General features: G+C 36.1%; 1 protein-coding gene across 1 annotated transcript in view; it reads right to left on the minus strand.

The window, feature by feature from the left end:
- Positions 1 to 212: 212 nt before the first annotated feature.
- Positions 213 to 12,120, minus strand: part of EXOC2 (exocyst complex component 2) — a 125,383-nt gene continuing 113,475 nt past the window's right edge. The window contains exons 24-28 of the mRNA XM_058802689.1: positions 11,013 to 11,068; positions 7,897 to 8,019; positions 5,586 to 5,647; positions 3,683 to 3,742; positions 213 to 1,770 (exon numbers count right to left, since the gene is read on the minus strand). Coding sequence (XP_058658672.1) covers positions 1,677 to 1,770; positions 3,683 to 3,742; positions 5,586 to 5,647; positions 7,897 to 8,019; positions 11,013 to 11,068 — 395 coding nt within the window. The 3' untranslated portion in view covers positions 213 to 1,676. The remainder of the gene's footprint in view (positions 1,771 to 3,682; positions 3,743 to 5,585; positions 5,648 to 7,896; positions 8,020 to 11,012; positions 11,069 to 12,120) is intronic.

The following is a 12,120-nucleotide window of genomic DNA, read 5'->3' on the forward strand; positions in this document are numbered from 1 at the left end:
AAGCTGCTGCAGTAAAAGATGAGTAAGAGAATGATCTTACAATAAAGAGATGTCTGAATATGTATTAAGACAGTACAGATAACAATAGGTTTTCAATACTTAGAACATGTCCGATATGAATACAGAAATTGTAGACTGGCAAAATTCAAAGTACTATTCAAAGAAATAATATTTCTTGGAAAGTGAGGAATTCAAGAAGAGCTTTTGACCATCTCTCTTAATATTTTATTATTCTGAAGTGAAATATTTTACAGAACTGGATGACTATTTCAGTTAACATCAGCAGTTGAGACTATGACCACCACAGAATGGACAACACTTAACAAAACAACATTACTCCAGGTTCTTAATGATAATAACATATTTGAAGCCTGACACTTCCATTTAACATGCTTCTACTACTTACACAGAACTTTTTAACAAGTAACTATGTGTGCATCAAATTTTATCCAAAATTACATTTTATAGGAATTGTACACTGCATTTTTAAAGTACATAATTGAACTGGCAGAATAAATGAGCTGACATTAAGAAATTGTTTGAAAAGCATGCAATATTCCTGAAATTATTTACCCAAAATGACTGTAATTACAGAAAGAATATATTATTACTGCATTATTTAATTCCAAGCCATAATATCAATTATAAAATTAAACCCATTTGTTACCCCCCAAAACAACGGCAGCAAAACTGTTCTTCTCTCCTGAATCCCTATTTCCCCTCATATAAATCCAATAACTAGTGGAGAAAAGAGGAAAAGAAGATTGACTAACAAGAGGAAGACAGTGGTAATAAGCCTGTAAGAGCAAGGAAAGACAAGAAGAGTAAGAAGGAAGAAGCAAAATGAATGATGTATTGTGCTTTTCCTTACTATGTGAGAAGCTATTAACTATTTTACTCCTTAACACCAAAGAGTATTTTACCTGGACATTTTTTCTACTGATCTTATAAACTCTGAGTGCTTTTCTGTTAATTGCCAGTGAAAGTAGATTTCAGATGTGAAGGTCACTATCAATACTCAAATAGAAGGGAGAAACCTGAAAGGTGGCAACATGTTTAATTAAAAATAGGTAAGAGAATAAAAGCCCCCAAGAAATCAGACTTACAAACACCAAAACTATAGATGAGAACAGAAAAAAAAAAAGTTACCATTTTCAAATGCAAAAGAAGCAGTGTACTTAATATGGTATCTGGACATTAATTAGTCAGCTCTACGGGGCAACGCTTATTACATACTTTTCAATAGTTTATAGAATTTGTGTCTTCCAGTCACTTCAGTATCACTCTACACCTAGAAATTAAGATTGATACACTGAACAATATGACTAATACTCAAATTTGACGTTTGCTAAAAATACATTTCAATGTATTTTTAACAAGTGAAACTGAGACTATAGAACAGTAATGAATATTTCTTCATGAACAAGTGTATGTAAACAAAATTGACTTAATTCCCTCCACAGAGTGAAATACAGTAGACAGAAAACCATTTTATCAAAGTATGCAGGAACACAAGTCTCACTCAGCAGGACACCCCATAACATTACTAAGAAAGTTGTATCTCAATTTATTTTCCAGTGGAATTCTTTTTAGCTTTTTTAGGATGTTCAAAGGAATTGAAGTAGTCCAGAAAAATGTACAATGTTTATGCACGTTTGTCTGCATTGTGTTGTTGTCTATGTTTTCATCATGGCTGATGAAGAAGCTTGGAAACAGGTCAGCTGCAAGTGCATGCTGCTTTTGAATTTGTTTAGCAGCTCTTCCAGTAACCTGTAAAGGGAAAACAGTTACAACTTTAGAAAATTCTGGAAAGGGAACAATTACTACAAGTTTTGATTATTCTGTCTGTGACTTCAGGTATGCTGTCTGCTTTTCTTGTGTAGCTGAATTGCAAATTTGGGTTGTCGGCCTTGTCTTTGGAAAGTATTTGTAGATTTCTCTTAAGTATTATGATTGAAAGATCAGAGATATTATGACTGTTCCAGGAGAAACATTAATTCACCACAGTCACATTGTTTTGTCCCTAACAGATAAACTGTGTATGAGTTCATTTGGGGGCATAACAATAGTTAATTTACATCTACCAAGCTGTCAAGAAAGTACCTCGTGCAGGGGATAGTATTTAGTCCACAAACCACAGATGTGGGAGCAATGGTGCTGATGGGCCTGTTGTAGAAAATATTGATTGCAACACTGGAGATGCTTTAAGTTGTTTTACAGTCTTGGCTGGGTCTTTTATTTTCTCCTTAATCTGGGGAATAATGTGATCTCTGAATTTTCTGCCCTATTTCAAAAGCAAGCCATATAGTGCAGACATGTATCACCTGAACTTTTTGGCATGCTGCATTACTGAATGGCCCAGTAACAAAAAAAAAAATAAAAAATTACACTGTGTGTTAAAAAAAAACAAACTAGTCCAAGAATAACAACTTAAACCAGAAAATCAGTATCTGCTTCTTCAGCAGGTCCTCTGGAAAAGGATCATGTCCATGTAATAATTTAGCATCATAGTAGTGATTGTGAATGAACACACACAAACAGCTCTCAGTCAGAGCACAAATGTGCTATTTTACACAAATACATGTAGATTACAATCAGCTGCCGGGAAAAATGGCAATTGCCATGTAGTGACCTGGGAAACAGAACAAGTTCTGCACTGTCTGGGGCTCAAAACACCGAGGCAGATGTAATAATGATGCAGTTCTTGATTCTCATTTGTCTCATGAAGCTCAGATGCTTGTGACTAAGTGAAAAAAGAATTTCTACAGGTGTTTTGGAAAATTTGAGTTAAAAGATCTCTCCTTACTCAAAACTGATTTTTAACTATAATAAAGCATAAGATCTAAGTAAGATGAGGAGGTATCTCGAGACTTGTTGTGACTAGAGAAGAGCAGGTTTGACTACATAGACAGAGGACATCTGGAAGAAGCCACAGACCACAGACCATGAGCTGCACAGTCTCTTTATGTGTCTACAAAATATTCTAAATTCTGACTGCTAAGTGCAAACTGATTTGACGCAGGAAAGTACAATGAAACCAATCTCTAGTTCAAGCCATCTGTACTTACACTACTCTACTCATTACAAATCTGTCCTAGTTGTACTCTTCATTATGCTGTGGCTGTCAAATAGACTATCAAGTATCTGGCTGTTTGTCAAAGGTCGTGGTGGTGGAAAAGCAAGAACCCAAAATTCCTCCTCCTGATGTTAAGAAAGAGCCACAGACCCTCCTTATTTGTTTTTTAAAAGAAACATGCCAGTTTTATGAGTTCCCCATCCATCAGCTTGACAAAGTCTGAACTTTGTTCTTGGCCATCTTTTTAATTGCTACTTAATTCAGTAAAACAATACAATGGAACTCACAGAAACCTTAAGGATTAACAAGGAAGGCTAAAGAAGACAGATACTACAAGACAAATACAAAGCGACACTGAACTGAGAAGATAGGATGGGCAAGCAGGATATGTCACAAAGCCATTAGCTCCTCTGGGTAATTTAATAGGCCATGAACAAGGCAAGGACTGAGCTTTTTCCTGACTCTGTCCAAAAAGGCTTCTGCTCTGTAATTCAGAAGGGCCAAATATGGTGAAAGTTAACCCTTTTATATCAGAGTTTTCTTACAAGAGTAAAAAGCAATGGCTCCAAAGACCATAAAGGAAACAAGAGGGTGCACTGTACTCACTTTCTGTCAGTTCCACTTGAGAGCTGAGGCAAGGCTTCCAAAGCTTGCTTAAAGCTTGATCTGCAAGGAAAACAAAAATACTCATATTCTGCTAGTACAATACTCAGCATTTACAGTTTCTCTCTATAAATCCTATAGAAGGATGCTATATTTTATTCATCCTTTATTTCAATAAATTGACAAAATATTTACCTGAGACCTGACATCCATATGCAAATTGAACATAAGTCATGGGGTCAAGCATATGTCTTGATATTCCTAATGTGATGTACATCATACATCAACAGGAAATGTTAAATCAGCAGCTCACTGAAGACTGTCACATCCTGGACTGTTCAAAAATTAACAGGTAGAGGCTAGCCTGCCTTCTGCCCAAAACTAAGTGACCATCAATCAGTGTATGAAGAACAGATAAAACATTGATTTTGTCTCTCTGTGCTTAGTAGACAGACCGCTGCAGTCTGCCTTACACAAGGGTGCCTACAGAGAGTGTTCCAGTGGGTTTGCACTGGTAACATAGTCATAGAATATTTTAGGTTGGAAGGGACTTTAGGTCCAACCCTGATCTCAAAGCAGGGCCGATTTCAAGGTTAGAGGAGGTTTCTTTGGGCCATTATTCAGTCAAGTGTTGAGTAACTCCAAAGATGGGGTTCCCACCCCGCTCTGGGCAACAGGAGTGGAACAGAAATGAGGGAACAATGCAGGACCTGTACAGATAAGTAGAATCTTGTCAGCAAAAGATTAATATGGTGACTTATGGCAACTAGTTACAAGTCCAGCAATAAAAAACACCTCCATGAAGCTCTGGCTTTCAGGGTTCACTGTACTTTGCCCTATTACAGACAATATAATTTCGATTTTATCCACTTTGAGCCAATGCCCAGTAGTTTTCTTTTAGTAGTTTTTCTTTTAGAGGCCTTTGTCACTATCAGAATAGGGAAGTGAGTACTCTGAACTGGAATGCAGTGACACCAGGGGACACTATGTGTGACTCTATGAAGACACATTAAGACTGAAATGTCTCCTACAAAACTGTTGATTTTTAAGATGATCAAATTACCATCTGCTGGGACATATAATGCCAATCTTAAAAGAAGTGAGGGTAATTAAAATAATGAATGAATCTGCCCATATCCAATCCCCACCATAATCACCTAGAAATTTCAGTCAATCAGCTTTACTCAAAACTGCTGAGAGCTATCATAGCCTGTTTTTACATGCCTTGGCTGATCAACCATTGATGGTGCTAATGCTTTTCCTTCTCCCTCTATATTAATGTGTGTGAGTGTCCCCCACACTACTTATCTTTGGTCTTGCCTCAGTGAGAAATGATAAATTGCTGAAAGCCTTTTGAAGGCATTGACTCCAGGAGACAGTGTCAAGCTGAATTCCCTTTCCCCAATTAGTGTGTGGAGAAGGAGCAGGGTATTGTATAAGCCTATGGAGAGCCCTAATTCTCCATATCCCTATAAGGGGATCCTGCCAGTAGCTGGATCTGTAGACCCTCTGACCAATCTGGCAGGTTATTTATGTTTTATGAGATTGCTGTGAAAAAATGGATATAACTCATCAAGATCTGCTTGTGTCTGGCTTTAGCATAATTATCCTCACCAGCTGTACTGCTGTTAAGAAGTTTTACAATTTGTTTTTGATGTCAAATATTGGTTTGTGTCTAAAAGTCCAAGTAAAAAAACAACAAAAAAAAAAAAACAACAAAAAAACCCCCCTATTTTCTTTCAACTGATAAAATCTTGCTAGGTTTCTGGTTTTTGTATATTTATATAGTAGATCACATATTCTATTTGAAGCAAAATTCCCTCATTCTAAATTTACAGTATGTGTTTTTGCATGTGTACCAAGGATTCCATTACACTGCAAAAAGTGACATTACAGCACATCTTACTTGCTTTCAGGTGTTAGGTATATGGCCACGGTATCCCTCAATGCACAGATTTCAAGTTTTGCCTAAAGACAGAAATACAAATATTGAAAATATTGAAACAATGACACAATGCCCTTTCACCAAGTGGATACAAGTATCCCAAAGCTTCACCTTCTTGAGAGGCAAATACTATTGCACGCTGCCCTTGTAAGCAGCCTTGGCTTTTAACAGTTTATTTCCTGTATTCTTTGTTGCCATGCTACTCTGTCAGGAGACTGCTCAAAGGAACAATTTCATACTTTTGATTCAAGTCAAACTGTTTACATGGTCACTGTGTAGTAGTTAAAAAACACTGGTTTGTCTCTCAGTAACCGTAACAAATCTTCAGTTCTGTTTCACCTTTTCTGTACTGTGACAGAAAGACAGATGCAACTTTTTTATTCTTTTTAAAAAAATTCAATACAGTGAGCTTAACTTCTCACAGCACTGCTTAGCCAGGGAGAAAGGAAACACAAAAATACAAAAATCTGCCAATATACATTTTGTGCTTGGTTCTTCCAGTGAATTAATTTTTTTCCATCATATGAGGAAGCAGAATGATTGTACTTTGTTTCTTTTGTGTCACCTGGCGGGCACAAGAGCTTGGGGATTTTATTCCTGCACTGTACTGTGTGCCCAGGTATTAATTTTCACTTAGGCAAACTGTGGAGGAGACTGAACTCACAGATTAAACAAACTTCACAGATCATCCATTGGTCTTTGAAAAGCCGCACGATCATCACAACTTTTATATGAAATAGAAACATTCTGGTAGATCATTAAATAATTTCATTTAAAAATACAAAGCGAACTTCATAAAAAATAACATTTTGTTCTTTTAGGCATAAATATGAAATTTAATCCAGTTAGACATTACAGTACCCTATCTACATGTACACACAACATTAATCTTCCAAAACAGAACATTTAACAATGCAACACATACAACTAATTCCACATCTAATGAAAGCCTTTGGCTTTTAGGTATCTCCCTCATCCCTCCTCCAGGTAGGAAGACCAGTAAAATGCATGCTTTTTTAGAGCTAGAACTTTCTGGCACAAAATATAACATAGCCACCTCAAATTTTATACTCATCAGAAATGCTTTTCTCAACACACAGTATTTTACCTCTTTTTATATAGTGCTCCAAGCTCAGGAGTTGTGGACTTTTTGAAGTCCTACGCCTAAGATTCTGGAGTCTTTTCTACATTTTAGGAGGTACCAGTACCCCCTTCTCAAGTACCACAGCCTGAGTGAACCTGGTGGAAGGGCAAGCCCTGCAAAACTGTGGGTCATGGGATGTAGGAATACAGAGTGAGGCTCGAATGAGAATTTTTTGTTCAGTCTAGCAAGGCTTGGATGACTCTCACACTGCTGCTGTCTGTTAGACAGGATTTTCCATGTTAAGAGGAACAGAAAATGACCATGAGTGACAAACTTACAGTAAGGAGAAAAAAGCCTTTCAATTACAGGCTTAGGCAGCAAGTCCCTACAGTTGTTTAATCAGACAAAAAGAATATAGGCACAGCTTTGTTGTTATTCATGGATTTGGTTTAAATACTGAGTCAATCACTTGGCTGTGATCTTCCTATACTAATTCTCTGTCCAATGCCATTACTAGCAGCAATTGGAAAACAAAGCTTACCACTGGATATTATTTTCCCATCATAATGCAAGAATGCTGTCATGTACAATGAAAATAGGGAGTTTGCTCTTTTTCTGTTACAGCCATAGCAATCTGACTCAGAGGGATTTTTTATAAAAAGGTGTTTTTCTTAGAGTCCTTTAAAGCTTACCCAATAGCAACACCAATCCAGATGTAAATAAAGACAGCAAAGCTATTCTGCCCATGTTACAAAAACATGGTATTTCAGAGAGAGTAAAGCAAACAAGTGACTAGTCCTGCAAAGTCTTACAAGATCCTACTGCATTCTGTTTTTAAATCTCAAAATATCTTTACATTGTTTTTTGCTTTTAAAGTGATTTTTTATGTCAGGCCAAAAAGAATATTTGACAACACTTCAAAGAGATACCACTATGATGCTTTTTATTTCATAGAATATAGGTAGTCTTTTAATGCTGTCTAACACAAAGATAACCCTAAAATATAATAAACCCAAGAACCAGTATCCCAAAGGGTATTCATTCATAAATCTGAAATAGGTTGTAAACGAATCCTTTTTATCTCCTTGCTTTCACTGCTACAATAAATCGAACGCCCAGATTATACCTCTGTCTGTTATTCTCAGTTTTCTACATTCAGATGTTTGACAGTACAAAGTATTCAGGTACCTGTAAAGCTCCATTTCTGCTGAAGGATGAAACACACTGCATCAGTCGACTCAGTTCTTCAGAGACTGCTTCTACAACCCTTGACATTACCCGAGGAACTAAGTCTTTAGAAATGGTAAACACCTAAGTTTAATGAAAGAAGAACCATGAGCACAACACCTGCATTAACAGAAGTATTTTCAAAACTAACATTTCAATAAAAACATAAACATCTTTGACTGAAAGGTCTCATTCATTTTTATCAACATACCAAAATTCAAAAGAGACTTGAATATGAAGGATGTGTTTTGATGCTTGCCCTGCACTTTGACCAGTCCCTTCTGTTAGCAGCAAATTTGGCTATGTGATTTGTGATAACCTTCTTGCTATACAAAAAAGCAGCTAAACTTCAAAATATGCACCTTTGGCTGATGGATGCAGGTAGTCAGGTGTCTGTAACAGGTAGCCATCTTGTAGATAGCACCTTTAAGTCAGAGTTGTGTGTCTGACTTACACATTCAGCCACTGTTTACCCATATACTCTGCTATTTCTTCTAGACTCCTTTATATTTGACCACTGTCCAATGGCTAGTATTGTTATACTCTGTAGCAGAGATAAACATTTGACAGACTGTGTGAGTACGAGGGTGTCAACGGATTTTCATTTAGATTCTGCCACTCCTGCCATTTATTAGTTAACTGGCAAAAAATTTTAAGCCTTACTGGTTTTCCCATGCATCAAAACAATCTTTATAATCACATATTTGTATAACTTGTAAAAGTTGCATATTCAGAATAGTAACTGCAACACAAAGTTATTAAATCTATGCTTGAAGCAAAGTATGAAGAGACCAATTTTCCTTAAAGGGAGTTTTACAGAAGTGAGAAATTGTTGTGGATTTAAAAAACAAGAAAGTATGATTTTTCTATAATAAATTCGGGAAAATGCAGGCCAAGAGGTTGGAATATAGGAGGAAGTGAGATTATAGGTTAGACACACCAAACTTGTGTCAAAGCTTAAAGGTGATGATAAAACTGCATTAAACTGCACAGGGCTGGGAAAGAAGATGACACATGAAGCTGGAGTGGTTTATGTAACCTTAAGTATGTGACTGGAGTGGGATAAGAAGGAAAATGAGATGTATAAAGTTTTGAAACATTTCCACACTTTCTGCTTTGAAAGATTCTAAAGAATTAAGTAGTGGATTGTTTTCTGGAATACTTTTGCTTTTACACAAAGTTTAGCTTCCATGTCTGACAAAGAAAATTAGCAACTGACAGAAGATATTAATATATATGTGTAAAAATCAACAAGAAAAAAACCAACCAAACAAAGATTCCTACAGAGTTTTCAGTGATTTAAATAAAGAATTGTGTAGCAGGCATTCCATAAGGCTGATCATTCCAAAAGGCAGGTCTGCACCACAGGCCAAGCACAGTGACTCCATAAATGTCAGCTACCAGCTGTTACCAGTGCTGGAAAGAGGTCATCTTATTCAGCACCAAACACTGCTGATCAATTCAACACAAATATACCAGGAACACGCCCAAAGATCTTCTACTGAGAAGATAATATTTCTGCCTGCAATGAGCACTCCTGAAGTTACTTTACAGAATCCAGGAAAAATAATTGTCAGCAAGGGTGAATCACCACAAATTTGCAGTAAGAAGCCCTTATTTTGATTTCAGCTAAATTTGAATTCAAAGGTAGAGAAACAATTTTCTTTCCATTTCAGTCAATCCTTGCTGTTCATCTGATAGTTAATTTTTGCTGTTTCAAAATACAGAAACATGCTGCCTAGCTAACTAAACTTAAACCTGACCCAGCTTAACAGAATTTCACCAGTGGAAATGGGAGTTTCGTCTTGACACACATTCTCATGTTTCTGTATATTTCACATCTAGAAATTTAAGAGGCAATGCTATTTAGGCCAGACTCAGTATCGGTCTCAATGAAGAGAGCACAGCAATGCACCCTTTGCTGCAGCATTTTAACAAGTATGCATGTTTACAAGCCTAGCTCAATAAGTCACAAATTACTTTGAATTTTTTAAAGCAAAACCTCTAATTTCCATTTTAATTAATTTTCACTACACTGAAAAACATTATTAAAATTGTTATCATGTTGGTATATGTTTTTAGTGTTTCTTATTTCCTCATTTGGAAGCATTTGATAAAATCACAATGCTTCTGTGTAAATGCTTCTGCTATAATTTAACACTGAAATAGTATAAAAAGTACTGCAAGTCAAATTTGAAGTTCCTGAAAATATTTTAATTTATACGAATCCTTGTAATTTAAGAAGGAATAAGATAAGTAAAAGCCTCAAGTGAATCTCATTATATTTTAATTACAGGGAAAAGGTCGAGCAGCCATACTTGTGGTATTTTGGAGGTAAGAGAAATATTACTACCAATGCTTCTACCAGGAGCAACTGTAATGTGTTAACACTCTTGATGATTAGAAGAATGATTATGTAAAACACAGGTTCTAACTTAAAGAACCACAGAAAATTCCTCCATACAATCCCAAAAGGCTAAATAATTGCAGCCCCTCTGAGTTTATTATGTTATAAGCAATGCTTTAACATGCACTTCCTAGCCTAGGTAGCCATTACCTACTTAGGTATTTCAAACAGTATTTGTGCTTACAAAGACTAGAAAACTTTTTGTGTTTAGCTTTCCTATTTCCTACTGTATGTAGAAGACTGACATATCTTGGCTTTTCACTCTGAGTGGCATGTGTTGAACATTTCCTTCAAGGTGAAACAAAGGTAATTTACAGATGTTTTGGAAGAAAAAAAAAGGTAATCAGAGAAAGAAAGCATCATAACTAGCTATATATCTATATATTATCTGCATGGAAAGGGAGAATTTAACTTTAGCATTTGGCTTTCCTCTTTATCAGATAATAGAGACAAAAAGGTGTAATGGAGTGTTAGAGAGGATAAACAGGAACCACTCATCTCCTTCTGCCCATAAAAAAAAGTTATCAGTTGCATAACAGGTTGGCTAAAGCTAATCTAAACCACATCTATAATGAAGGCACTTCAATAAAAAAAAATCTGGGATTTACGAGCAAAAGTACACTGAAATCATATGAATTTAAGCATGAAATGATCTGAAGTTTCTCCTCACCTCTGCATGCACAGCAATGATATTCACTAATGCTTCTTTCAAGTAATTTCTGACACCTGAAACAAGAGAAACAAAATAATTACTGTCATTCTGTTGTCTCAACACCACCATAATATTCTGCTGTTCAATACTGTACTTTTTATTTTCATTGTTTACTACTACTTTTGCAATCAGAGGCAGAAAGAGAAAGTTCCATAGCCACACCACCAGACTATTTCCTTTTTCAAATCAAATGGAGAAAGGCACATTTCCTTACAGCAGAAGGTTAAAAAAAGCCAGTAGGTTCCTGTTTTAGTATTCTTCTCTAGCAAGATAATTTCACCAACTTTGCAATTTAATACAAAAATAGCATTATTAAAAAATAGATTCTGGATGCTTTGCTAGAATACACACTCCATGGCACAGAACATGCACCACAGTTCGATAAGTTCTAAAGAACAAAGTCAAGAGATTTTGTTTGTATAACAGTCTTCAAGCTCTTACTACTTTATCAGCTTCTCTATCTGTGAATTATTACAGATAGGAATAGCAAGGTCTCTTGTTTATCTGAAAGCGGTTCAGAATATATTACTCATGACAGTTTATAGGAGATGTCATGCCTTAGTAGAAATTTCCTTTTGGGGAAGGTGGAGAAGTTAAATAAGCATTTTCTTGCCAAGCTTATGAAACACTTGTCAATTTACACTAAGAAGTGAATTCTAAACAGAACATCCAGCAGCATGTGCTTTAGTTGGGACAGGCTCTTAGTACTCTCTGCTGCTGTAATTCTGTAACTTTCCCAGCCTGTACTCCAGTCATCTAAGATTTAAAACAGGCAAAAATCTAAAATTGCCTCACTTGTTTTTATGGCCTATTCACTCTAGGCAAAGGAAAATTAGAAAGCATTCAGCTCATTAAAGTATGTACAAATGCTGTAAGTACAAACAAAGTAACGAGAGAGGGTTAGTGATCCACATGACCTCAGCTTCTGATTTTGATTAGTCTACCACGAGTCAGAGAAAGTGCAATGACCCCATCCCTCCCTTCAATATAGTCAATTGACAGTAAAATACAAGAATCATGGACAAAGACTAGTGAGACCACACAGCTCAGAGATCACAGTGTGATT

This window comes from Ammospiza caudacuta, chromosome 1 (assembly GCF_027887145.1).
Source record: "Ammospiza caudacuta isolate bAmmCau1 chromosome 1, bAmmCau1.pri, whole genome shotgun sequence".
Classification (NCBI taxonomy): Eukaryota; Metazoa; Chordata; class Aves; order Passeriformes; family Passerellidae; genus Ammospiza; species Ammospiza caudacuta.